We start from the raw sequence: 27,116 nt of genomic DNA, 5'->3' as shown, positions 1-27,116 counted from the left end.
AATTACACTCTTCAGAGGTGCACTGGCTCTGCGTTTTCCTGTAGAAACGACGAAGCCAAGGGCATGGACCACTACGCATCGCCCAACGAGCCCTGACATTGAGTGTCACGTGTATACACATTAGCGTTATTAATGAGGAGCTGTGTACAATGCGCGCCATGGCACATATCGGATTTTGCGCACGACGGATGCTGAACATTATATTAAATCGATCTAATCACTAGACTGTGCGCTGAAAATGCCAATCGTTTCCCGCTGGTCTCATTGTGTGCATTGTGGCACGCCTAGCTGCGAACCAGAAGTGGCCTTGTGTGCTGGGTTGCGCCATGTAGCCCCAACGTATTACTAGAAGATCGCCGGAGCAGTTCAAGCGCCAAGCTAAGATATGACATCGGTTTCAGTGCATCGCTCGCGGTGCAAATGGTCAGTTCATTTCCTTAGTCTCCTTTATCAAGAATTTAGGCCGCGCGTCAAGCAAACTACCAGCAGTAAACTGAACTTTGAGGAGAGCGTGTTGGGAGGCCAGTTGGAAAGTCATTTTTTCGTGAACTTAAACTGCGTTCGTCCTGTCTTCTACCTGGGTGTCTCCTCTCTAGTGCCGTTTAAGTTCATGAATTAATGAATTCGGGTGTTCGTCAAAAATTATTGACCTTCTTTAAATCCTTGCTCATTTATATGAATCTGCTTTTTCAATTTAATTACTACACAGTCTACATTAGAAGCGGTTCTTAATTGTCATTGTCCTATCTTTCAATCAAATGACACAGTTAATACCATTACTGGTGGCACCACGCAAGATAAAAATGAGTAATAATCTTCTGTTCAATTATCCAGCCATAACCCAATGGTGCTATTTTAAAGGCAGTGTAAAAAAAGCTAGTGATAGCGAATTTAGCAAAAAGAGTATTTCAGGTGATAACATACATGTTGTCCAAAGGCCCGTTGCCTGAACTTTGTAAGGCTCATTCTGAGCATTGGACTCCACGATTTCTGGTGAGTTTTACCACTTTCATGGTATGAATATCTACTTATGTAGGAACACTCCACCAAGCGAGCAGCTCTAAACACAGCACCAAAACCTTAAATACCTTTTATGTTTAAAAAATTGAAGCCATACTTCTAAGTTGCGCAATTTAGTTGCGAAAGCAACATATCACGAGACTTATGCAGCTCATATTCACCTACTGACTTTCCTAATCATGTTTCAAGGTGCTCGGGAAGCGGATAGGAGGAAATACGGTAAGAAAATTGTTTCTGCTTAACATATAGTTATAAAATAATAAAACGTGGTGTCTGACGATTAAAGGTATCTCACATTTACTACCTCGCCCAATTTAGCATTTTTATTGCACTCATATCGCGTTATTGTTATGCAATGTAATGAAAAAAAATACAGCAGATACAGCGAGTTCGATTACACTTACACACACACAGCGCGCGCGCACAGTACTTATACCGAGCCTTTAGTTAAGCGGAGCTGTTGACTACTGTCGAGCATGACGGACGACGTGAACGCATCTGGTTGCAGAGGGAGCATGCGCATTTGTGTGTAGTTGAATTCGAATTGATTCTATCCGCCAGAAGCGTTTGCTTCCTTGTAACCATGCAGCCGCGGATGCGCGAAGGCGAGCTTTCTGGTTCTTTTTTTTGCCCACACGACTGGCCCAGCCGCTGACGCGGATGTGCGGAGGCGAGCGCGCTCCACTGTGATTGGTTGGCCTGTTCGGCAGGGGAACATTCAGACCACAGCTCCCAAGATAAAAAAAAAAAATGGACGAAGTTCGCAAGGAAGAGCTTCGTTTTTAAAAATGGAGGCGGTCAAATGTGTTATAGTGCCCACGCCTACAGTGTCAATTATTAGCTAATACTTTTTAGTACTGTAAACCATAATGATAATCGTCATCAGCCTATTTTTATGTCCACTGCAGGACGAAGACCCCTCGCAGCAATCTGCTATTATCCCTGTTTTTAGCTAGATGATTCCATCTTGGGCCTTAAAATTTTCTTATTATATCATGGCACCTAATTATCTGCCGTCCTCACCTTCTCTTCTGTTGACACACATTCCAAGAAACCATAGCCAATTCTATATTAAAAAATTGCCAGGCACTCGAAGTATTTATTACGTCTCTATATTTGCCAATGCCGCATGGTCTTATAAGTAGTCAAGAGCCTAGTTTCTTTAACGTCAACTACAATAAATTTTTTCAACTTATAAATCATTTGAACTGCCTCCTTGAACTATGCTAGTGATGAAAAGACGATCACGTTCTTGTCGCATAACGTCAACGTTTATTCGCACCGAGAAGCAAGAAATAACCCGTTTTACAGGCGCTTGGTACAGCCTACACGTGTAGTTACTAAACAAATCACCGTGTCCGTGACTAAACAAATCACTTTTGCGCTACTGCGACATACCCTCTGCTATTGGCCTAAAAGGTTAGAAGAATCGCATCCAAGCTGACAATATACTTTATGATGTAATCAGAAAATGTAAAGACACGAAGAAGCAAGCATAATCACGTTCAAATAATTTATTAATGTTATGTTTTCTTTAATGTGGCTGCGCGAACCGAGAAAAAGCTAGTGTTTAAACAATGATATTGAGGAATAAACAACTCTTCAGAAAGTACAAATGTACTGCCTGCTAGGGAATATGAAAGAGCAGGCAAGAAGTCGGCCAGGGCGTTTAACCAAAAGCTGTCCAGTTTTCCCACTGCGGCGGGTTTTCAAAGAATTGCCATTAAGTGGAAAGAAAATAAATGTGTAGCATCTCGAATAGGATCTAGTCCTGAGTTAACACCTTTTGCTGACGTTGCAGGATACTACAGAGATGGCAATCAGTGCATCCACAAAGTTCTAACATCTTATCAGCAGGTGGTAAGAAATAATGGTTTAAATGACTTGGTTGTTGCTTGTCAAGCTCAATGTTTTTCGTACCAACACCACGTTTTGCACTACACGAGTCTATATTTTATATTTCAGTACCATGCCGACTGCATATACTTGTGTCGACGCTATCCGTTCCGCTTCAGTGTTCCCAATGGGATGCCCTGCTTGATGGTAAGGGTGATTGAGATTTTATTATTCAGCCCAATTTGTTTATGCTGCAGTGATTATAAAATACACGCCACCAAATGGTGTCTTGGTACACATTTAGAACGTCAGGTTGATCTTTCACATATTGACTTGGAGATTCGTCTTCAGGAAGGAGTTTCATGAGATAATAGCACAGCCGGTTTCATGCTACTACAGTTTGATGACTTTGGATGACCATTCATTGTGTCTTCGGTTTGGAGCTAACAAAGCGAAAGTCCTCCACTGACCCTTCTATCCTCTCGTCCCCAGTTCTTCATATAAGATGGTGATGATATGTCTGTTCAGAATCAAAAAAAGGGTGTGTAGCTTGTACTGGACATAGATTGCGGACAGTTAGAAAAAATAAGATGAAAAATGCATAAATATGGCAAAAAACTACCTATCTTCAAGAAGACCTGCTAGGCCGAACACTGTGTTTAACTACAAATACTTGACCATGTAGACATTATACAGTCTTCTGCTACCTCCATGCGAAAAACGTCGTAAATTTGCCCAAAAGGCGAAGCATTGATTGCGATAAAAATTATTAGACAGCTATACGAAGTTTAGCAGCATTAAGGGCTTTTTAAATTAGCAAACATTCGCTTACTAACTAAATTATAAGCATCATCTCACGCGCCCACAAGCAACCGTAAACACATCTGACTCGATGACCGCAGACACTGAATGTGAAAACGCTGGCGTTATGAAGAACAGCAGTAGCAGCAAGCGAATTGATCTGGCCGCGAACTGAGCGGCCAGAACACAACGCGCTTGAAGCTATCGCACCTCGGCGGGATTAGACTCGGTGCTCATTGCTAATCAGCCGCGCTCAACCATCCCATCCTCACCAGCTGCTGGAGTAGTACACTGCCCCCCCCTCCACTACATTGCGCGTGATCGCAGATGGCGCACGTGTTTCAAGACTTTCACGCTTGGGAGCAGGAGATCAAGCCCCCCTCCTCGGCTCAAACTCTCACAATTTCACTCGCACGCATAGTGAATGCTGTGCGGCCACGATGTTATCGCCCTTGTACTTTGTCGGGAACATCACGGGGACGCCAACGACAACAACGAAAATGCGCCTGAAGTGTTCATATGATTGCTATCGCAATAAAACATTTACCTATAGTTCACTTTTCAAGGTCTGTTTGCAGAATATTAATGGCTATTTAGTATTTTCAAAAAGTATGCTGTTAAATTGAACCAATGCGGCATAATAACGTAGACTAGAAGGCACAAAACTAGAACTTTAGACACTTAAGACTCATAATAATGCCATTCAGACACCGAAGCAGGCTTAACCATAGAACCCGCGCTGGGGGCCTGCGGCGGGCCGCAGGCTGCCAGCGCGTATACGTCCGACTTGATCTGGCCCATCTTTACCGTGGCTTCCCGATCTCTTAGGAGAGAGCTCACGTACGCGTGAAGGCGTTCGCGGAAGTTCAGTCTCGTCACAGAGTCGAGGAGGTGCTTGTGTTTGACCCTGTCAAAGGCCTTGGCGATGTCCAGCGCCAAGGTGCCTCGGACGTCTCTCGTGACCACGTGGACTATCTGCCTCTTGGTCATCAGCATGACCTCTTGAGTGGACAGCGAGGGTCTGAAGCCGACCACATTCGGCGGGAGGAGGTGTCGTTCCTCGACATGCCTCGATATTTTGTTGTGGATGACCATGCTCCGCCACCTTGCCCACACAAGAAGTGAGCGAAATGGGTCGCAGACTGTCTATGGCTGGTATCTTGCCCGGCTTCGGAATTAGGATCACCGTAGCTTCCTTCCAGGCATCCGGTACAATGCCGGCCTCCCAGACACCATTGATTTATTTGGTGAGCAGTTCGATCGAGCCGTCGTCCAGATTTCGCAGGAGTCTGTTCGCGATTCCATCCGGCCCGGGTGCCGATCTTCCGTTGAGGGTTTGAAGGGCCGCTCTGACCTCCGAGACGAAGAAAGGGGAGTCAAGCTCCTCATCTGTCTTGCCGCCATAGGCCGGGTAATCTTCTGGCCCGGACTGCCCGACGGGGAGGTAGCGAAGTGCGACTTCGTCCATCACTTCTTTCGTAGATGCGCCTTCGCTGTTGAACTTGCGGACCAGCCTATCGATGGCCAGACTGTGGTTTCTCTTGGACTGCGTGTCGTCCAATAACTGCTTGAGGAGGTTCCACTTGCCTTCCACACACATCTGGCCGTCGACCGACGCGCATACTTCGTTGCATTGCTGCTGGCCGAGCTCTTTGCAGTGCGATTCCATCTCGCGGTTGAGGGCCGCGATCCTCCTCCGGAGGTTGCGATTAAGCTTCTGCGTCTTCCATCTGGCTGTGAGGGAATTCTTGGCTTCGAGCTGGTGCGCCAATCGAGCGTCCATGCGGTCGAGCTTAAGGTCCGTTTCGATGGTCCTAGTGACTGTAGCTACGTCCGTCTTAAGCTGCGCTACGAGGTCCGCAAACGACTCGCATTTTTCGTGGTCGTCCTTCCTTCCATTTCGGAAGGCGTCCCAGACGACTATTTCGAAAGCCCTCTGCGGGGCCGCGCTGACCGGTAGGGAGACTTCCACGATGTAGTGGTCACTGCCCAGGTTCTCTTGTAAGTTGTGCCACTCCGCTCCCTGCGCGTCCTTGACGAAGGCCAGGTCTGGGGTGGTGTCTCTCGAGACCGAGTTTCCCATGCGCGTGGGGTAATGGGGGTCGGTTATCAGTTCTAGGCAGCTGTCAGTCGCGGCCTGCAGGAGTCTTCAGCCTTTAAGAATGCTTCTCACATAGCCCCAGGCTTCGTGGGGCGCGTTGAAATCTCCAGTCATAACGAGCGGCGTCTCCCTCACCTTGGACGATGCCTTGGTTGTTGGGCTGTAGAAGGTCTGCCGGTTGTCCATAGGAGAGAAGTACACTGATAGTGTAGACGCTGTTCTTCAGCCAACTGTTGGGTATGATCTAGACGAGCAACGCTTCCAGTTTGGCGTTGCCTAGACGGAGAACGTGCTCTTGGAAGGCGCACTTTTTTGCAAAAGGTATCGCGATGCCGAGCCCTTTCTCCGCCAACGGGGAGACAGCTCGGTATGCCTGGAGGTAAATCGTTTCCCTTCCCGTTTCCTGTAGCAAAATGACGTGGGGCCTCTCCTGCGGCTCCCGGGCCTTGATGAACTGCACCAGTTGAGCCCTGCGCCTCCGGAAGCTGGCGCAGCTCCACTGCCACACGATGAGCTTACTATCCGGTCTGGCCATGGTTGGGCATGTTGGACCGTAGGTGGGCTGGGGTGCCATCGTGCTCGTTAGCCCACGACTGCTAATAGTCTTGTAGCGTATCATTGGGCACCGCCTCCGGCCTGGCGGCGTCGCCGTAGTGTAGGTCACATTGCTTGGCAAGCTCGTTCTCAACCAGTTGCACTCTGCGTAGAGGGATCTGGTTGCTCTGAACCAGCTCAGCAAATAATTTTTGCATGCGGTCCAAGGACCTCTGCATGGCAGCCTCCGCCGTGCTCACGTCCTCAACCGTATTCTGGGAGGAGGTGGCTCTGCGCTTGACTGCTTTTGCTGTGGCCCCTTCTCCTGTAGACTTTTGCCTTGCCGCGGCCATTTGGACGGCGCTGGCGTTTCAGAAGGCCTCAAAGTCGGCCTTCATTACCTGAATTTCCTCCTTGAGACTGCCGTTTTCGCTCATCAACTGCGCGATCCTGGGATCGCGCGCCTGCTCGCTCTCCTGTGCGGCGGCGTGTTGCGTCCGGCCCGTCTGCTTCGTCTGTTTCACTTTGTCGGCCCAGTTGGGACCTACTGCGATGCGCACCTTGGACTTGGAGCGGCCCCTAGATTGAGAGCGCCCTCGCTGCACGGAGCGCCCACGTGAGCGGGAAAGACTGCGCGAGCGGGAGCGCCCCCTCGAAGAACTCCTCTTCCGTAGCGCTGTCGCCAGTGCCTGGTTCACCTCGCGTGCCGCTTTGGCGCCCTGCTTGGCGTCGCCAGTTTTCTTCCACCGGCGCCTTCGGTGTCTCTGCCTGACGACATTCGGCGTTTGGAAGCGTCGCTCGCACTTACGATCAGCCGTTGGGTGAGGGCCTCCGCATATGCCGCATTTCGCCTCACACTGGTGGCCTTCAGTGGGAGACGCGGCTCCGCATCTCCTGCACTTCTTCACACTCGGGGTCGGATACACATGGACCCTATGGCCCAGTTCTCCACAACCATAGCACACATCAACTTGCCTTCTGTATAAAGAGCAGGGCTACATGCCCGCTCCACACATGACAAAGTTCGGCACCCTCAGTCCATCGAACAGGATGATAACCGTGGGGGTGGTCTTGATGCGACGCACCTCCAACGCGGAGGGGTTCCGCTGGTGTACGATCATTGCGCGGAGCTGAGCGTCGTCGAACTCGACGTTGACTCTCCTCACAACACCCTTGCATGTATTGTCCGAGGCGGCCATGTACGCGGCCACTTCAAACACCCCTTCGCGCAGGTGGATCTGTTGAACCGTCGCGTAAGCACGCGCGTTCCTTTCTTCTGGTGTTGAGACGACGTAGATGCTTTGCACGTTATTTGGGCAGACGATGTCTTCCCCAACCTCGTCGGGATAAAGCGCCGCCGCCATAGCCAGTGCTTGTGCCACCCTAATAGTACTGATCTTTTTCACGTCGAGGCCACCCCTTTGCCTAACGATGATTCTGATGTAGTCCCGTGGCAGTCTTGGGAGCCTTGAGGCGGCGGCCAGCTTCTTCAGCGCGTTCCGAGGGCCTGCGGTGCGGCAGCCGCCCCTGCCGCCTCCCTGCTTTACCGTGCTCGGCGTCGACTTGGAAGTTTCTTGCCTTGCCTTCTTAGTCTTGCCCGTTGCCGTAGTCCAGCAGGGGCACCTTGCTTCTTCGGGAGTGATTTCTACCCCCTCCACCATCTCGACTTCGGGCATGATGCCCCACCACCCCGGAGGTAGGCCAACGCCGAGCCCGTACTCCTCACCAGCGTTACCCCTTTAGGGTTAGGTCCGCCCGGCGTCGCGAAAAGTTCAAGGTCGTATAAAAGTTCAAGAAAAGCACCTACCGATATAAATCTGGTATCAGCTTGCTCCCCGCAACAAACAGCGTCGAATGATGCATAATGTTGAAGCGTTTTCACGGATGGTACCACCGAAAACATTTGAGGAAACGGGAGCCCATGTTTGCGCCGGCATAAACACGATATGCACTAAATATGAGAAATAAAAGATATCATAAAAGAAAAACGTTGCAGAAAATGGGGCGTATAATTCTCTTGATAGCAGAGGGTATCTTGAAGTATACTTCACGTAATACACTTTTCTGGCGTCAATGCAACGTTGGCGGGATGGGGGAGGTTCAGGGCCGAGGCCAACCAAAATATATATCGCAATAAACTGACTCAGCCGAGGTACATTCACATGTTTCTCAGTTGTGAACAGGAAGCAAAGGTAGAAGATCTAGCGTGTTAGAGTCAACATTTTGGTGTGTGTACAAGCGGGAAGCGTTTCAGGAGAAGGCGCATTAACTCTTTGAGGCACAGAAGTTTGTTTTGCAAGAAAACTAAATTTTATTGAACAAACTTCACAAGGCCACTCAGAAAATAGATATAAGCAAAACTGAAAGCATTTACATATGGCAGCAATGATGATCTGAGGTGGTCACGTGAGGTAACCACCGGGCTGGAATGGGGTGTCCGTTCACTTTCTTTGAAACTCCGCAAAACATTTTTTGTCCTCTCTTAGACAGTGAGGAATGTTGCACGTTTCAGAAATCCATGTCGTCCTTGATGGGTTTGCTTTTGTGCTGCATTTTTCACACCGCCTCGGGGTGCTCCTCTTGGGTTAGTGCTCTGATTCTGCGGCCCGGACAACTGGAGCTACATATCACCTCTTTATTTCTACTACACGGCTGCTTGATTGTCTTCCTTTTGGGGAAGAGATTTGTGCTTCTGGGGTCAATGTACAGATTATATCTCTTCTAAAATCTTTCAAGCTCGTCTTTTGAACCCCTTCCAGTCCAGTGCATATTAGGAAGGCGTTCACGATGCAGCAGTCAAGGAAATGGAAAACAATTCGGTGCCACCATATTTTTTTACTTCCGATCAATCTGATATTGGTTCTTTTTTTTGGTCGAGTTTGTCAACGAAATTCATGTTTTGATTGTTGTATGTAGCCCTTCAGGCATGGTGGTCACCTCAGGTGACCACAATCGCAATGCTCATCCACAGCACAATTAGGCGCTGACACTCCGTGTCAATTGTACAGCAGCTCTTCTCCACATGCAAGCAATGAATTATATAAATATTAACGCCATAATATGTGTACTCACCTTGAGATTTGTAAAAAAGCTTGGGATCAATCGCGCGTGGCTCCATTTCAATTCCTGCACGTAAACAAACAAAAAAGCAATATAACCAAGGAGATGACTTCACCTGGTATGAACAACAAGAAAGTAGCGAAAGAAACCAGCCCTAGTGGTTATGAATTTGACCACTGTGGGGCACTGAAGAAAAATTTTAAAAAGGTGGTCATCTGAGGTAACCACCGTGCTGGAAAGAGTTAATACGAAGGAGATTTTTGACAGAAGCGACTATTATTTTGCTGAAGAGCTCCTTTAGCCCCATAGACGATGCTTTTGTTTAGCTAACTCAAGACTGGCAATGTTTTAGATGTCGACAGAATTTATGTGCCTTTCGTGAAATACATGCCATCGGAAATCGCCAAAGCAGGCTCTCATTGCAGGCCATACTTGCTTCTCTGAGTGCGCTTCAAAGATTAGAGTATGCTTAGCTCTCAGACAAATGCGCTCACACGAACACTCTTTCAAGAAGATTTGAAGTGCTACTGTATACTGTAAAGCTCATGGATGTATTTGCTTAACTACAATGACGCTGAAATGGTATTTGACTTGCAGGTACTGGAAAACGGACTTCAAGAACGTCAATACACTAATTCTAAATTATGCCGCAAAGGACAGTGCCTCCACGGTTCTTGCGTACCTAGCGTCTACGTACAAAAATGTTCGATACCGACAAATGGCCCCGGCATCCCACGGCGTGACATAAATAACCGTTACGAATAAATACTTCCTGGTGTGTTACATTTTGTCCAGTTCTTATTGGGCTACATTTCTTAGCGTTCATGAGAGCACAAAAAAAATTCGCCCATGGTTACGATACTCCTTATTACGAAGTTTCAGCGCAGCTCTCCAGGTGTTTTCCTTTCGGGATGTATTGGCTCGCGCTGATATCGCGACATCCTCCGTCACTCATTCGGGTGTAGTTCGAAGCTTAATAAGCCCATATTGCACTCACAGCAAGAACAGACAAGCATGAAGCGCAGATGTTTGTGCTACTGGTGAAATAAGGCGGACTTTCTTCGAGTCAAGATTTTGTGATGTAGAAACCAATAAGCAGATTGTTCCTTTATTGAGGAAGGCAATGCAATTTTGTAGGTGTTGGAAGAAACTCATGCGTAAGGGCTTCAAAATACCCCACAACTATCGAGTTCTCTAGAATGTGCTAGTCGTCGGCACACAGCCTTCAGGGTGTTTTTGCGTGCAAAACTTCAGATTTTACTTTTAGCCTGCCAAAACGTATCGCTGTCAGACAAGCCAGTCAAAAGCAGGCAATGTGTCAAACGCCTCAAAGCTCAACACAGTAAATTTAGAGACATAATGCGAAGCTATTGCTAAATTTGTTCTTGTAGAGAAAAGAAACATAGCCTAGATACGTCATTACAAACCCCGCCAAAAGAAATCATCCATGAAAACAATGTGTCCTACACGTCATGTGCGCCTGGTATTGTGTATATTTGCTGGTTTGCGGGGTGTGAGCAACTACAGTTGCGAAATTGATCGTACATCCTAGTGATTCTCCGTACTATTCCAAAAGTGAAACCTCATGTTTTTTTCGTAAGTTTTGTTTTCCCGTCAGTTATCTGGTGTAGCGCTAAAATTTACCGCTGAGGATATCCAGCCCTGCACACAAGTCGCTGAATACCACATGCTGACCAGTTTTCCTACTATTCTTTATAGATATATGAATGACTGTTCTTATATACGGACATGAAAAGCCCGGCTGTCTTCAATTAAAACTAATTATTTTCATTGAAGACAAAAGACATTCAGTTACATTCAAAATATTATCCGACGAAGTCAGTTCATCTCAGCTAACTTCTCTGCTTTTTACCAAAGCGTCAGCTGCTCAAGTTTATTGCTGTCGAGTGGTCCTTGCAAATTGTGTGCAACTTGTGCACAGTGTATATTCACAATTATTTATCAAATTTTCATTCCTTAAACAAAGAAAAGAAATCGAGTGATCGCGGTCTTGTGATTAGGGTACGTGAGCGGCTGCTGGCCAATCCCTAACAAGCCGAAAACAACGTCCTTAATGAAGCTGTGTCAACTGCGACGCCCGTAAGACAGCGCACATGAAGCCACGAGCTATATCAGCAGCAGCTATATCAGCAGGCGGCGATAATATCCAAGGTAGGGTAAGCTCAAGCAACGTAGGCCGTCAGCTGCACGGACGTCAGGGAAGTCTTGGCAGGGTGTCACGGGCGTGGGCGCACTCGCCTTCCCATCACGCCTCATCATTTCCACAGCGCTCACGTTTCATCAAGACCCCACGTGCTCATCTCCAAATCGATACCCCCCCCCCCCTCCACACACATTGTGCGCGATTGGTCATGAATCGGACCGTTAACAGTGCACGCGCGCACGCGTAGTTAGCCGCCTTGCATCCTCACGGACATTACATCCTCACCCTCGCACGATTTCGCTCGCATCCACAGAATACTGCGTATGGGGCGTGGCAGGACCTTATAGCACTTTATATAACATCCGTGGCGTGGAAACTTTTCCCGGTCTGTTCCTAAAAATGCTAACGCTATAAAATAGCAAAGCATCCACGATAAAAGGCTTCCTGCCAAGAATTATGCATGAGAATGATACGGTCTTTACCACTGCTATAGAACGACTTTTGTTTGTCTCAAATAGACAATTACATATAGACAGCAGAACTAACGAATTTTATCACAGCATACCAGTAAATTATTCTTACATGCAGGCATCTAGACAGCAACAAAGTCTGACTACACTTATTGCCCGAATACCCGATGTGCACATTGCAGCATGTCTTGAAAAGCAGACCAATTTGGTTTTCGAATACACTGGGAGATGTTCAAGCAGAAGAGGTGATCCCATCGCAAGGCATAATGCAGCAATGTCTGAAATAAAACGAGGAGCCATTCCACTATTTAAAGGTGGATGACCAGCTAAGCTGTATGGATGGTTTAATATACACCACAGAGAAACAAATATTTTCGTGTTGTTTATTATTTCAAGCAAGATACAACAGCTTCATGGTGGCTATGGTAGACGGCCACGGGTTCGGTGGCGAGGCTGGGCAGATTCTTGGCGAAGGTTCGGCCCAAACATGAGCATCTCGAGGTCGTTCGCACGTTAGGATCGGTGTAGCACTGTAGCCCGAAAGGTTCGAGCACAAACGAGGGCAGCCAATTTCCATCTGGCCCCGACACGTCCAAGTTGAAGCCATCAATGATGACTGCTGGAGTTTGATCGTCACCAGACAGATGGAGCAGCCATCTAAAGCGGTCCTTCAAAAGTGCTCTACGTCACGCTTGGAAGAGCTGGTCTAACTTACACGGCGATTGTGTGGGCCGACGCCGACGGTCGCATTACCGCCATTGCTCTTGGCATCGCGCGTGCGAAGCCCTCGTGGCCGTTCTATTCTACGCTGGAATGAGCGGCAATGCAGCCAGCTGTGGAAGAAGACGACGACGAACGCGTGAGCACGTGAACGAGCACGTTCGAGCGGTTGCGCCGAGGAGCGCGAACAATCCAGCTGTGGAAGAGGAGGACGATGCTTGAGCAATGGCTGATGAGGATATTAGATGGTGTTGACAATTATGCTGATGACCGCAGTTTCCTGTTGCCAATGCATGGCTAATGCCCCCTTAATCAATGAGGGGCAACGGAGCTAGCTGGAAAGAAGGCGACGACGACGAACGCGTGAGCAGCGGCGTGAGCGCGTTCGCGCGCTCACGCGGTTGAGCCGAGGGGCGCCAAAGAACTAGTTCATGGGTTTTCGCAGATGATGGACAACAGCAATTTCCAAGCTATATACAACTTCGCTGTAAAAAAAAAGCGAATCGACTACGTTATGACTCTATGCCTTTGGTGTTCTATGTAGAGTGAACTTAAAGAGCACAAACTCTTTCCAATCTACAAAAAAGAAATCGATTGCTTCAAGTCAATATCAAGGGCGCCAAATTATAATGGTAAAACAACGACGGTGCTTCCTACTATCTGCACTTTATTGAGAAGTGGGTATCAAATCGAGTGCAAAAGATATGTATTGGTACAACAAGCAACCAACAACCACAAGACTCACTTAAGATGTTCTTAAAACAAATTACAGTAGAGTTCCAAGTCTAACAAACCGAGGAGGAGGAGGAGGAGGAGGAGGATGAAATAACTGTATTGCGTCTCCTGCGAGTTGCGGGGAGGGGCAAAGGCCCCACCTAGGTGACAGCCAGGAGTTCGGGGGTGCTGGTGGCATCCTCGGCCCGCTGGACGGCCCATAGTTCATCCTCGAGGGCGGGGCTGAGCAGCGCGGCTTCCCAGCGCGTGTGTAGGCTGTTGTTGGAGTCCGCGTGCTCCTTATTGTTATGTATCCCTCGGCATTCCCATAACATATGCTCCAGAGTGGCTCTGGCTACACATGTGTTGCATTTGTCCGGTTGATATATATCCAGATATATGATGTGCAAAAGTGCAGGATTCGGATGCGTCCTAGTTTGTAACGGCCGCCATGCGACAGACTGCTTTTTTGACAATTTTGGGTGAGGTCGCAGAAATATGCCCCTCTGTAACCTATAGTGTTTCGTGATGGCATTATATGTTGTCAGTCTGCCCTCCCACTTCCACTCATTTACTGCACCGTCACGTTCGGAGGGTGTCGGTGGGTCACTTGCGACTGCGGCTCTGTTCGTAAGCCCGCGAGCCGCGTCGTCTGCCGCCTCGTTGTTGCCGTCCTCCGCGAGGGTGTGAGCGGTTGTCCATGCGATGTACACCTTTCTCTTGCAATTTTGACCTCCTGCAAGAAAAATGCGTAGTTCCTCCGGGGAGATTCGGCCATTGGCAAAGTTTCTTATTGCCGTCTGAGAGTCGCTAACTATCACGGTTGCGTTAGTCTGAGCTAATGCGAGCGCTATGGCTGCTTCTGCCGCTGTCAATAACGGCTGCCGTAAACCCCCGTCTGCGACTAAGTCGAGCCGCGTCTACGAAGACTGCGTCCTTGTCGCTGCCGAATTTCTTTTGCATCTGCTTCGCTGTGTTCTCTCGTCTGTCCTTATTGTGTTCTGGGTGCATGTTCTATGGGATTGGGGGTATTACCATCGTTTCCTTCGTTTCTCTGGGTATGTCCACCTTGACACCGTGTTGTGTGTGGTAACTTATGTCTAGTATCTCTAGGATATCTCTGCCAGCTCTAGTCTTAGAGAGGCGTTCATATTGTGCCGTACATTGCGCTTCAATGAGCTCGTCTATCGTGTTGTGGAAGCCTAACTGTAGCAACTTGTCCGTGCTGGTACTGATCCGTAGCCCATTGACTAGTTTGTATGTTTTCCGAATGAGGCATTTGAGTTTGATCTTTTCCGCGACCTCTCATTTCAAGTACGACGCTACGTATACTATTCTACTTATTACAAAGGCCTGTATTAGCCTGATCGTGTTTTCCTTTCTCATTACGCTATGGTTGTTTGCTATCCTTCTGATTAGCCTCATGATTTGCGCTACAGTTCCCTCCAATCTTCTGAGGGTTTTTCCGTTGTTGCCCTTGGCTTCGATGAAGAGACCAAATACCCTAATCCTGTCGACCTTGGGTATGGGTTTCCCATCAGCCGTCTTTAACTGTATCTCGTCTCTATGGTTGAGATCTTCCCTGTAGTTGCCAGGCTTGCTACCTCGGCGAGTCGGTCTGTACAGTAACAGTTCCGGTTTCTCTGCCGAGCAGGTTAGCGCTGTCCCCTCTAGATATCGTTCGATTGTTTCGACCGCTACTTGAGGCGTTTGTTTTATTTGCCCGTCACTTCTATTTCTCACCCATAGGGTGATATCCTCAGCGTATAAGCTATGGTTGAGTCCCTCGAGTTCTCGCAGCTTGGTTGGCAGGCTGATTAGCGCCAGATTGAATAGTATCGGTGATAAGGCCGAGCCCTGTGTCGTACCTGCGCTGCCTATCATGATCTCCTCCGAAACTAGGTCCGCTATTGTGATCTTTGCCTTTCTGCCCGTTAGGAAATTGCGTACAAAATCGTAAGTCCGTTTTCCCAGTCCTAGTTCTCCTACTCTATCTGGTATCGTTGAATGTGCTACGTTATCGAAGGCTTTTTTAGGTCCAACCCGAGAACAGCCTTTGTCTATCTTCCCGAAACTTCTATGATCTGATGTTTTAGTTGAAAGTGAGCGTCCTGTGCTGAGAGATTTCTCCTGAGGTAGGTGGTTATCTTCGCTAGGACCACGTGCTACATGTTTCCCCATGCAAGAAGTGAGAGATATGGGTCTCAAGATCTGAAAGCCTGCTCTACAAAAACTGCTAAAAATCCAGGCCTAATTACCTTTCATGAAATGAACAGTTTTAACGAATTGTTCCTAAATATACCGAGGAACTGCGGAGAGCTTCGTAGAAGGTAGTGACTTGAAGGTATTGCTCGCGCTCGGCACGAGCACGGCGCTGCGTTCTGTACTAGTCGCGTTAGTGGGTTTCATGTAGTAGCTGGGTCTTCATCGAAGTGTGTAAGAGCTGTGTAGAAGCGTAGCGGATTGAATGTATTGAGTGGTACAAAGCAGTTGCAAACCATTCCAAAAACAATTTGGAACATTGCTCACTGGAGCAATGTTCACTGGAGCATTGGTCGGCGCATCAGTCACCGGTGTTTCAAGGGAAGCTGGGAAGGAGCACATGCGAAGGTGGCGAAGACAGGCTAATGCGTTCCGAGCATCCAAGAGTCACAGCGTCATCAATTTAGCCATTCCAATAAAAATACGCCCTGCCATTTATCAGCGCCTCTATAGTTTGCGGCGGTTTACTGAAACCAATAGGACCTTAGGTGACAAAGTATGGGAATAGGGTTGAAGACTAATATAGCAGAATGCAAAGCTCTTCCTCCATGCCCAGCTCTTCAGCGCGACCCTTCAACTGAAGCAGGTGTTATGATAGGGAAGAATCACCGTTGTGCGCCGATGAAGCGCAGCGACCACTTCTCTTGAGGCTGGCGCTGCAATCCATCTTCTGGAGTAGAAGTGGAGTTTTGATTAGCGGAACGTTCTAGGAAATTTCGGCAGAACCCATCTCACACTGATTGTCGATGGTTAAGATTTAGCATTGGGTCCTGACAGCAACACAACTTACTGCCATCATTGAAACGAGTTATGTTTGTGGCGTATACTCCAGGGTGGCTCCTTTGTCGCACGTCCTTAAGAACACTCTGTGCCATCTAGCTGCGGCACCACCAAGGTTGTGCATGGGATCCGAAATGCTTGGTCAGCGCCTTCTTTGTTGGTATGGCACGCCGGTGTGTGCGAGCACTGAGGGATAATCTATGCGGCCGCCGTGCTCCTCTCTCCCTCATTTAAAGTTTGCGCATTGTAAGGGCACCTCACGCACTTTCCGGGTGGTATGTATGTGTGTATGTAGGTATCTACTAATACTTCTTTGTATATAGCTGTTTTTTCACCTACTGCAATGACTGGGTAGCCAGTGGTCGAATGTATAGCTCAGTGAGCTGTTTCGCAGTGGTGAAAGGCTTCGTAACCAACCATCGCAGCAGCTTGTGTTACTAGGTGGCAGTGTGTACGCACGTACCACTCTTTAACAAGCCTCTTTCACGGAGACATTGGCCGCTGAAGGTGCGGGACTGGGTACGTGCCGCTGTTTGAAGACTCTTTGACGCGGTGCATGCGCCACTCGATCTGTGCTGGTCTCCGATGATCCTCATTAATGTTTGCCGTTGATCCAGTCGAAGTTTGCCGTTCTTCAATAAACTTGTTTTACACCAGTTTGGGTAAGTTGGTATGTACCACTGGGAACGTGGAGTTTCAGAGTGACTAAGAAGATCCCTTAAGTATCTCCTATGCTGAGCGCCATCTGTCAAGGATCCCCGACCGCCATTTGGCCTCCCTACCAGCCGAGAGACCTCAAGCGACCTTTTCAAGAGTGATTAACGCTCATCAAGAGTGCATACCGTCATCTTTTACACCGGCGACTATGCCTTCATCTCCCCTTTGGTGCCTACGACAGCCTCAAGTGAATTTTGCTATTCCTGGAATTACAAAAAAGTCCAATCATCCATCGCCGGCTCTGAAGCAACTTACGCTCCTATTACTGCACCAGACGTATCATGACCGCATATATATATATACCGATGGTTCGACCTCACGTGCCAGCTCAACTGCCGCATTCGTCGTTTCAGCCAAGAAGGCTACAGTTAAATTTAAATTGTCGTACACGACTACATCGACATCGGCAGAACTTGCAGCTCTCCATACCGCTATGATGTACGTCACCGAAGAGCCAACAGAGAAATGGGTCTTATTTTGTGACTCTAAGGCAGCCCTTCACAGCATCAAGTCTGCATTACGTCATAGAACATACGAGCAGATGATATCTGACATCAGGGAAGTGTACCACTGTGCTCTGGAAAGAGGGCACACCATTATATTTCAATGGATTCCTGCTCACTGTGGCATCGTCGGCAACAACCTAGCGGACAAGGCTGCCCGGTCTGCCCCCGAAGATACCCAGATGCGTTCAGTACCTTTGGCGACGCTGCCAGGGAACTTCGTCTACATGCACGCAAAAAGTCGCAATATCTCTGGAGTTCAGGTGCCTTCAACTGCCGATTATACAAACTGGACCCCACGCTACGACTACAACTGCCATCTAGCCTTTCCCGCGGCGAAGCGGCCTTGCTGTACCGCTTGTGGCTGGGAGTAGCGTTCACAAACTCATACAACTATCGTTTGGGAATGACCGAGAGCCCGATGTGCGATTGCTGTGGGTGCGAGGAGACCATCGAGCACTTATTTTGTACGTGCCCCCGCTACGATGTACAACGCCTCTATCTGCAGCAAACTTTGCACCGACTGGACTTAAGACCGTTCACCGAGTCAAAGATACTCGGACCGTGGCCACACCCATCACTGGCACGAAAAGCGAATCGTGCATTAGTGCAATACTTGAGGTGCATCGGTTTAAGAGACCGTTTATAGTGTCCCTGTGCATGGTGTCCCGCCCACACGCACTCAGTGCTCACTCTCTCCCTTTTTCTCTCAATCTATTCTCCTTTCCCCCACCTCCCGTGTAGGGTAGCAAACCGGATGCTCTTCTGGTTGACCTCCCTGCCTTTCCTGTCCTTGCTTTCTCTCTCGCTCTCTCTCTGGGCGCGAACGAAAGTCAGAAACATTCCTCAAAGACAGTAAGTCAACGCACTAGCGGGCTGATTGGCGCTGTCTAGAAATACGCGCGTGATCGAGAACGTAGCGGCGCGGCCTGATCGGTTCCTTGCAACAACACCATCGCACTCGGCTCCGCACTTCCACAAGAAAGATGTGCTTGCTGGGAAGCTCGAGAAGCAGTCATAGATCTTTGAAATCTGTCGCGTTCTACTCTTAAAGAAGAAGCTTAAGCGTCCTCCATTTTTTCCGTCACTTGCTGCACACTCAGTGACATATGCACAAAGGCCGATGTCGACGAGACCTTCGTTGAAGAGCTGCGCATACACAGTGCAATCATGACGCAGCTCGTTAATGTGCAAGTTGGTCATTGAGAAGTGGTCCAAACGTAATGCATTTGTGGAGCAGCCTGCTAAGGTGACCGTTTGCTGCCCTTGAGGAAACCCTGTTACGTAGTTTAAATACCGCCCAGCACCCATGAAACTTGAAGGATCTCTTTGTCATTGCATAGCGGCACACACCTGCTGTACATACCCAGTGACCCGAGTTGACATGAAAGAGGTTTATTGAAGACCAACACAAACGGTTTGGCACATGCATAATGCTCCAATCGGCGTCAGAAAGCTTCATAGAAAAACGTAAAAACGCAGTCCCGCACCCATGGTGACCGATGTAGATGGGAAAGAAGTTCGTTAAAGAGTGACACACACGTACACATTGCCACATACTCAGTGACTGAAGTTGGTCTTTGGTGTTGGGCTGCTGAGGGCGAGGTCGTGGGATCGAATCCCGATCACGGTTGCCACATTTTCGATGGAGGCGGAATTCGAAAAGAGCCATATACTTAGATTTAGGTGCATGTTAATGAACCCCAGGTGGTCCAAATTATTTTGGAGCCCCTCACTACGATGTACTTCATAATCAAATCGTGGTTCCGGCACTTTAAATCTCATACTTATTTCTAGTTGTTTCGATGGTTCGTCGCAAGGTGTGTTCGCTCAACATAGCAGCCCGATGCTGTAACCATTTGACAGTGACCCAGGTTGATGGGAAAACAGATACAACTATATCTGCATAGATAGATAAATCAATAAACACATAGTTAGGCCCTCGAAAATCCGTGAAGTCTCCTCAAATTGCTAACGCTATAATAAGGGGGTCAGAAATAACGTTCAAGTGAAGTGGGTAAGGCATCGTAAGAGCTTATGCAACGCTTGTAGTCACCACCACCTCCTACACACTTCCCTAAGACGCAGCTACTGCATGAGACCCACACTAACGCGAGTGGTATAAGACTTAGAGCTGTTCGCGTCCCGAGCACGACCAGATTTAAAAAGGTTCAAAGCCTGCGGTCGTTGGTCGTTACGAAGAGTGGAATTCAATCTATGTCGAAAACACACTGTCTTGCTTTTGCGTTACTGAAAATTATTGACTTCACCTATGCGGCAGGCCCTTCGAAGTTGTAAGCGATCATTACACCTTGCGTTAACTTGCACATACGACTGACGTTCCATGGCTTCCCGGACAAAGAAGCCTGACAGTGTAGGACTTCTACATAACCATGACTTACAAGTCTGGACAGAAGCTCTGATGATGACTGCCTGTGTCACGCCCCTATTCACCAGCTTTCGCAGGAGCGAAAGGTCGAATGGGAACAATCTGCCCAGTCAGTTTCGCTCAACCCACATGAGCCGACCATTAATAGGAAGTTTTTGTGAGTACTCGGATAGGTGAACCGATGTTGTCCGTAGGGCATTCAAGATGGACGGCGTAATTTTTTTACGTTACCTTTGTTGTGTTTTTTTCGTACAACAGTATCCTTTAAAAAATTTCGCGTCAGCCCGGCGAACTTCTCCTTTCTTCTATCAGCACTGTCTCCAGTATTCTGCTCGCCCTATACGAAAATGCTTTCCCAGGATACCATCTCACGGTAACACGGCAGCATTACTGCGAAAATCGAAACACTGACGAAATATTATAGTCAAATTTGGTAGAGAATGTCAGGTTTTATTGCCAATGACAAATAAGCATATTTACATCTTTTACGGCCTGGAACCACGAGAGTTAACTTTGGAAACTTCTAAAGAGGAAGCAAATTTTTATGAAATAGGATAAGTTTGTGTTAAATGTATGGCGTACGTCGTGTCACTTTTCGTCTTTATGTCACTAACAAATGCAGCGAAAGAAATTCACCCGAAGGAGTGTTGACGTCAGATATAAGGCCGCATATCGCGTAGCCACTGAAAGAGAAATGATGGCGTATGTTTTCTTTGTGCATCCTAAGTAACTGAAGGAACACATCTTGTGTCGCTTTCACGGTTCAGCAAAGCACATAGCCTGAGAAATATCAGCGGTCGCCACGTTCACGCTTTATCAAAGCACGTAGCAAGCGAAAAGTCCGCGCACGTCATGGCGTGATCAGTATTAAGTATTGCATGCCATACGACATGCGACCTGTCATTTTTTTGACGTTATCTCTGATTTCAAACTTGACAACAGCTCTATCTACTGCATTCATTGACTCAAAACTTTGAAAACCAGCTGACTTTCAAACAACATGTTTATCGTACATTTGACTGGAGTCGACTGTCAATCTAGTGCATTCAGTCACTCAGAACTTTAAAAACGAGTTGACTTTTAAAAACCATGTTCGTCGTATATTTGACGGAAGGCGACTTTCAAACTTGTTTATTACTTATTGTGTATGATTTGAAATAAATAAAAACAAATTGCTAAACAAACGCTTGAGCCCTTTTCTAAACGCTTAAGGTTTGGTGAAGTGGAAGCGGGGAGAAGGCGGAAGATATGGAACGCTTCCATTGCCTCACTCTGGTCGTTCAAACAAGTATGCTTCTGCTTGAATTTCTTCTTCGTTGTCTTTGTGTAAAGTTTTCAAGTTCCCTTAAACAGAATTCTCTTTGATATATTGCTACACAGGAGCGAATATGAGTTGGAACAAAACGAGCAAAGTTTCCTAAATTTTATGAAACCCAAATGATATCACAATGGGTATAAATGAATTATACATCGGTAATGTAAGGAACGATAATTATTACCAGGTTATAGGTGATAGAGAAAATCAGGTGATAATAGATGATAGAGAAATGTGCGGAATATAACCACCCCTTATATATAGCGTTCATTGATTTCGACAAAGCGTTCAACTCCGTCGAAACCTCACCACTCACGCAGGCATTACGGAATCAGGGTGTAGACAAGCCGTATGTAAAAATACTGATTCACAGCTCCACAGCCACCATAATCCTCCATAAAGAAAGCAACAAAATCCCAATAAAGAAAGATGTCAGGCAGACAGATACGATCTCTCCAATGCTGATCACAGTGTGTTTAAAGGAGGTATTCAGAGAACTGGGTTCGGACAAATTCGGGATAAACGCTAATGGAGAATACATTAGTAACTTGCGATTCGCTGATGATATTTCCTTGCTTAGTAACCCAAGGGACGAACTGTAATGTATGCTCACTTATCTGAAGAGGCAAAGCAGAAGGGGGGGGTCTAAAATTGATCTGCAGATAACTAAAGTAATGTTCAACTGTCTCGGAAGAGAGCAGCAGTTTACGATAGGTTGCGAGGCATTGGAAGTGGTAAGGAAATACATCTACTCAGGGCAGGTAGTGACCGTGGATCCGGATCATGAGACTGAAATAATCAGAAGAATAAGAATGGGCTAGGGTGCGTTTGGCAGGCTTTCTCAGATCATGAACAGTAGTTTGCCATTGTGCTTCAAGAGCAAAGTGTATAACAGCTGTGTCTTACGAGTACTCACCTGCGGGGCAGAAACCTGGACGCTTCCGAAAAGGGTTCTACGTAAACTGAGGACGACGCAACGAGCTATGGAAAGAAGAATGATGAGCGTAACGTTAGGGGATAATAAGAGAGCAGATTGCGTGAGGGAACAACACGAGGTAATGACATCTTAGTTGAAATTAAGGAAAAGAAATGGGTATGGGCAGGGCATATAATCAGGAGGGAAGATAACCAGTGGTTATTAAGGGTTACGGACTGGATTTCAAGAGAATGGAATCAAGGGAAACTTAGGTGGATGGACGAGATTAAAAAATTTGCAAGGACAACATGGCCACAGTTAGCACATGACCGGGGTAGTTGGAGAAGTATGGGAGAGGCCTTTGCCCTGCAGTGGGCGTATCCAGGATTAATAATAATAATAATAATAATAATAATAATAATAATAATAATAATAATAATAATAATAATATATTATTATTATTATTATTATTATTATTATTATTATTATTATTATTATTTACTGCTTCAGATATACGGGGTGTTTTTTTAGCTGCACCAAATTTTGTAAACATTGCATATGGCGGATGGTGCAATTCTAACCCTTGATGTAAATTACTCGGTGAGGCGGCCATTCCTGCTACGAGAAATCGAAATGTTCAATCGAATAATTAACCTAATTCTGCTAATTGACCTATTGCTAATTATTTGCGCTACATATTTCAACCTACGGATTGTAGCCGCTGAGTTTGCACGGGGTATCCACTTGGAACGAATTCTATGCACGGCGCCGCTATGTGCTCTCTCTCCTCCCCATCTTTCATCCTCCCAACCCGCTCCCATGCGTAGGGTAGCAAACCGGCTGAGCTAAACTGGTTAACCTCGCTACCTTTCCTTCTCCACTTTTCCCTTCCCTCTGTACAGCACCAGTTCCAAGATAATAATTTTGCCTGTCCGTTCCAGTGACTGTTATGTTTCAATGCATAAAACATCGGTTTCTTTAAAAAGTAACTGGAAAGCCAATGCAATTCGTTGGACACTTTGAAAATCAGCACCTCGGAACTGGTGCTGTCTAGAGAATTCGTTCCAAGTGGAACGCCTTGCGAACCCAGCGGCTATAATTCGTAAATTGAAATATTTGGCGTAAAGGTTTTAATGATAGGGTAAATAACGTTATTACAATAATTATTCAATTGAAACTGTTGATTTCTCGTAGAAGTAATGGCCACCTCATCGAATAATTTAGATGAAGGTTTAGAATTGTTCTATCCGACATAGGCCACCTTTAAAAAACTTGGTGCAGCTAAAGAAACACCCTTTATATGAACATTAAAGATAATAAACACATCCTGTACACTAGCGCTCATTACATGACCCAACCACGCATACATGAAAGCAGTAGCGCATCATGGTTTGTCGATTCTGTAATGGCGATTGTCGAAAATCTGACAATCATGGTTGTTTTTGCGGCATGTCCTGACGTAACGGGCGACATCGGCGGTTAGGTGCGGCCAGTAATACCTTTCTTGTATTCTCGATAGCGTCCGGGAGAAACCGAGGTGCCCAGCGGTCGGATCGTCATGTAGGGCGTGCAGTACTTCTGGACGCAGCGCCGACGGAACAACAAGAAGGTAGTTGGCGCGGACTGGTGAGAAGGTCTTCACCAGTAGGTTGTTTTGAAGCGGGAACGAAGAAAATCCACGCCTAAATGCCCTAGGGACAATGTCGGTGTGCCCTTCCACAAAATCGACGAGGCCTTTTAGCTCCGGGCCCGCTCGTTGCTGCTCAGCGAAGTCTTGCTGAGCAGCAACGCTTATTATTTCTAGGAAGGCGTCGTCATCCTCGTCATCTTGCGGCGGCGGGTCAAAGGGGACGCTTGATAGGCAATCGGCATCTTAGTGTTTTCGCCCGAACTTGTAGGTTACACTGATGTCGTGTTCTTGTAGTCTGAGGCTCCACCGCGCCAGCCGTCATGAAGGGTCCTTTAAAGGGATGCTGAAGCGGTTTTCGATTTCCACGAATTGCTGGGGTTGGGAAGAACAGACCTATTCATTTACGGTTCTGAATTTTTTTTCTTTGTTTTGTTAATATAAGGGGCAGAAATGGCTTTCTAGATCCTCCCGCGGACACGCCCCCGTCGCTTCCCGGAGCGCCGGGTGAGGTGGTTGCCAGAGGAGAGAACCGGCGAGAGTGACGTCACTCGCGGAGACCGTACTGCCGGACCGGCGTGCTGGCATGTGCTGGCATGTTTCTTCCCGTCCTGCGCTTTACTAAACGACGCTACGAGAGATATGCCGCCGCTGACGTTTGTTTTCTTTCGCGATTTTCATGAACTGTGCTTCCTTTCTGTGCTGCGCGAGTGCCTACAGCCAAGGGCTCCTAACCTGCCCTCGTTCTGTGCACATTCAGTTGTGCGAACCCAGGCGGCCGAGACGATGTAGTGTTTCACATGTTCCCGAAGGCCAAGAAACTTGCAGCGCAGTGGGTCCGTGCGGTGAGGAGAGATAATTTTGTGCCGACGAAATCAACTGTGCTGTGCTCGGAGCATTTCCGCGACAGTGGTTATCATCGGAGCTTGACAACGATGCGGGCAATCGGTATTGCAATTAAATCGGCGCGACTGAAGCCCGGCGTTGTTCCGTCTATATTCTCCCACAAGACAAACACCTCGCCACCTCCAAGAGCGGCCTTCGCCAAGAGGACAAAGGGTGAGGTAAGGGTTTTAATGTGCACACGGGCAATGTTTTAAACAGATGATCACCTGAGTGTCGAACAAACGGCCTTACAGCGGCCTTTGACGAAGCGAGGTGGAGGCACAGCCGGGAATATGCATATGCGTGGAAACAGCTTGCCGTTTTCATCCTGTTTTTGACCTCCGCTGTGTCACGGAACACTGTACGACGGCTGTTTGTTCGGTGCTGTTTTGATACGGTGAAATAACTGACCGGGGCTACGCTTGTGCATTACGTGATATTTGCTATTCGTCCTACCACGCGCTGCCCGCAGGTTTAGCTGTTCAGCATTCGTGTTAAAATGGCACGACATGAGGCGTTACGGTAATATTTTCATGCTCGCGATACAGTAGTTGAACTCGGCGTGTAAAAACTTCGTTCCGTAGATTTCGCACTCACAGCTTGCTGCCAGCAGCGAAATGCCGCAAAAACAAGCGTCGGCACAGCCGCGCCCATGACAAGGCGTACGGGCTCAAATAATGAAGTAACGTTGTGAGGTATTGAACTTAGCGTGCGACGTCGTCTAGCCCAATACAGGCATCGCTGCTGCACAAAAAATGTTTTCTTGCCTTTGTACCTAGAGAACTAGCTATGTTTCAGGCATGACAAAATTATTATTTGAAAGTAATTATATTACATTACGCACTACTTTCTTATTACAATCATCGATTTGAATTACATTACCGATTACCGCTTTCAAAAATGGTATTACTTTATGATTGCTTCCAAAAAGTTTTCATGCACACAAGAAGCAAAAAGGAAAGTTTAAAGGGACGCCAACCTTTCTTCAAGGTACTTCAAGGCTACTGGCGTCATTGTGGATTTCGGTATCGGCGTCCTCATAGAAGTGCGCAAATACTGGCGGCGACTATATGCGTCGCTTGAGTAATTGAAATGCATCGGCTTGTGGTGTTTGCCACTTGAATTCGACATCACATTTCGTCAGATGTGTTAGCGGCTCCGCGATGCGTGAAAAGTCCTTGACAAAGCGCCTGTAGTAGGCACACATGCCAAGGAATCTACGCACTGCCTTCTTGTCGATGGACTGCGGGAAGTTCGCGATGGCAGCTGTCTTCTGCGGGTCGGGGTGGACTCCAGATTTGCTGATGAAGTGGCCAAGGAAACGGAAGCTCCTCGTAAGCGAAGCGGCACTTTTCCGGCTTCAGAGTAAGCCCTGATGACTTGAATTGTTCCTAGTACTGTTGCAAGCCGCCTAAGGTAATCGTTGAAATTCCCGGCGAAGACAACGACGTTATCCAAGTAAACAAGACATGTCTGGCACTTCAATCCTGCTAAAACCATGTCCATCACGCGCTGGAACGTTTCAGGCGCCGAGCACAGTCTGAATGGCATAACCTTGAACTCGTAGAGGCCGTCTGGGGTGATGAAGGCGGTCTTTTCGCGATCTCTTTCGCCGACTTCTATTTGCCAATAGCCAGACTTGAGGTCCGTCGACGAGAAGTATTTAGCGTTGAAGAGCCGATCCAATGCGTCATCTATTCGTGGGAGGGGGTATACGTCCTTTTTCGCGATCTGGTTCAGACGATGATAATCGACGCAGAAACGTAGGGTTCCGTCCTTTTTCTTCACCAAGACTACAGGAAATGCCCACGGACTCTTTGACGGCTGGATGATGTCGTCACGCGGCATTTCGTCGACTTGGTGCCTCATAGCCTCGCGTTCTCGCGTAGAAACTCGATGGAGGCTCTGGCAGAGTGGTCGAGCACACTGTTCTGTTGTTATGCGATGCTTTACGACTGGCGTTTGTCGAATCCTTGATGACGTCGAAAAGCACTCTTTGCATCGTCGAAGTATACTTCTGAGCTGTTGTTGCTTAATCATGGGGAGACTTGGATTTATGTCGAAGGCTGGTTCGCGAACTACGGCCGTCCTAGTAGATGCGGCAGAATCCAAAAGCACAAACGCATTGCTGGTTTCTAGAATTTCCTCGAAGTATGGGATCGTCGTGCTCTTGTTGATGAGCTTGAACTCCTGTCTGAAGTTTGTCAGCAACACGTTCGTGTTTCCTCCGTGCAGTCGAGTGATTCCGCTTGCGACGGTAATTTCGCGATCTAGCAGTAGACGTTGGTCGCCTTCGATGACG

General features: G+C 47.5%; 1 protein-coding gene across 4 annotated transcripts in view; it reads left to right on the top strand.

Annotated features, from left to right (window-relative positions):
- The window catches only part of LOC126529322 (uncharacterized), a 29,656-nt gene extending 19,521 nt beyond the window's left edge, over positions 1-10,135 (top strand). For 2 of the 4 annotated variants that reach the window (XM_050176927.2, XM_050176926.2), the window contains exons 8-11: positions 1,210-1,239; positions 2,822-2,880; positions 2,986-3,063; positions 9,950-10,135. In XM_050176927.2, coding sequence (XP_050032884.1) covers positions 1,210-1,239; positions 2,822-2,880; positions 2,986-3,063; positions 9,950-10,117 — 335 coding nt within the window. In that variant the 3' untranslated portion in view covers positions 10,118-10,135. The remainder of the gene's footprint in view (positions 1-1,209; positions 1,240-2,821; positions 2,881-2,985; positions 3,064-9,949) is intronic. The other 2 variants (XM_055069479.1, XM_055069480.1) reach the window with 2 other exon arrangements.
- Positions 10,136-27,116: the final 16,981 nt, after the last annotated feature.

This window comes from Dermacentor andersoni, chromosome 8 (genome assembly GCF_023375885.2).
Source record: "Dermacentor andersoni chromosome 8, qqDerAnde1_hic_scaffold, whole genome shotgun sequence".
NCBI classification, from domain to species: Eukaryota; Metazoa; Arthropoda; class Arachnida; order Ixodida; family Ixodidae; genus Dermacentor; species Dermacentor andersoni.
The sequence above is the reverse complement of the archived record's forward strand: the minus strand, read 5'-3'. Positions and strand labels throughout refer to the sequence as shown.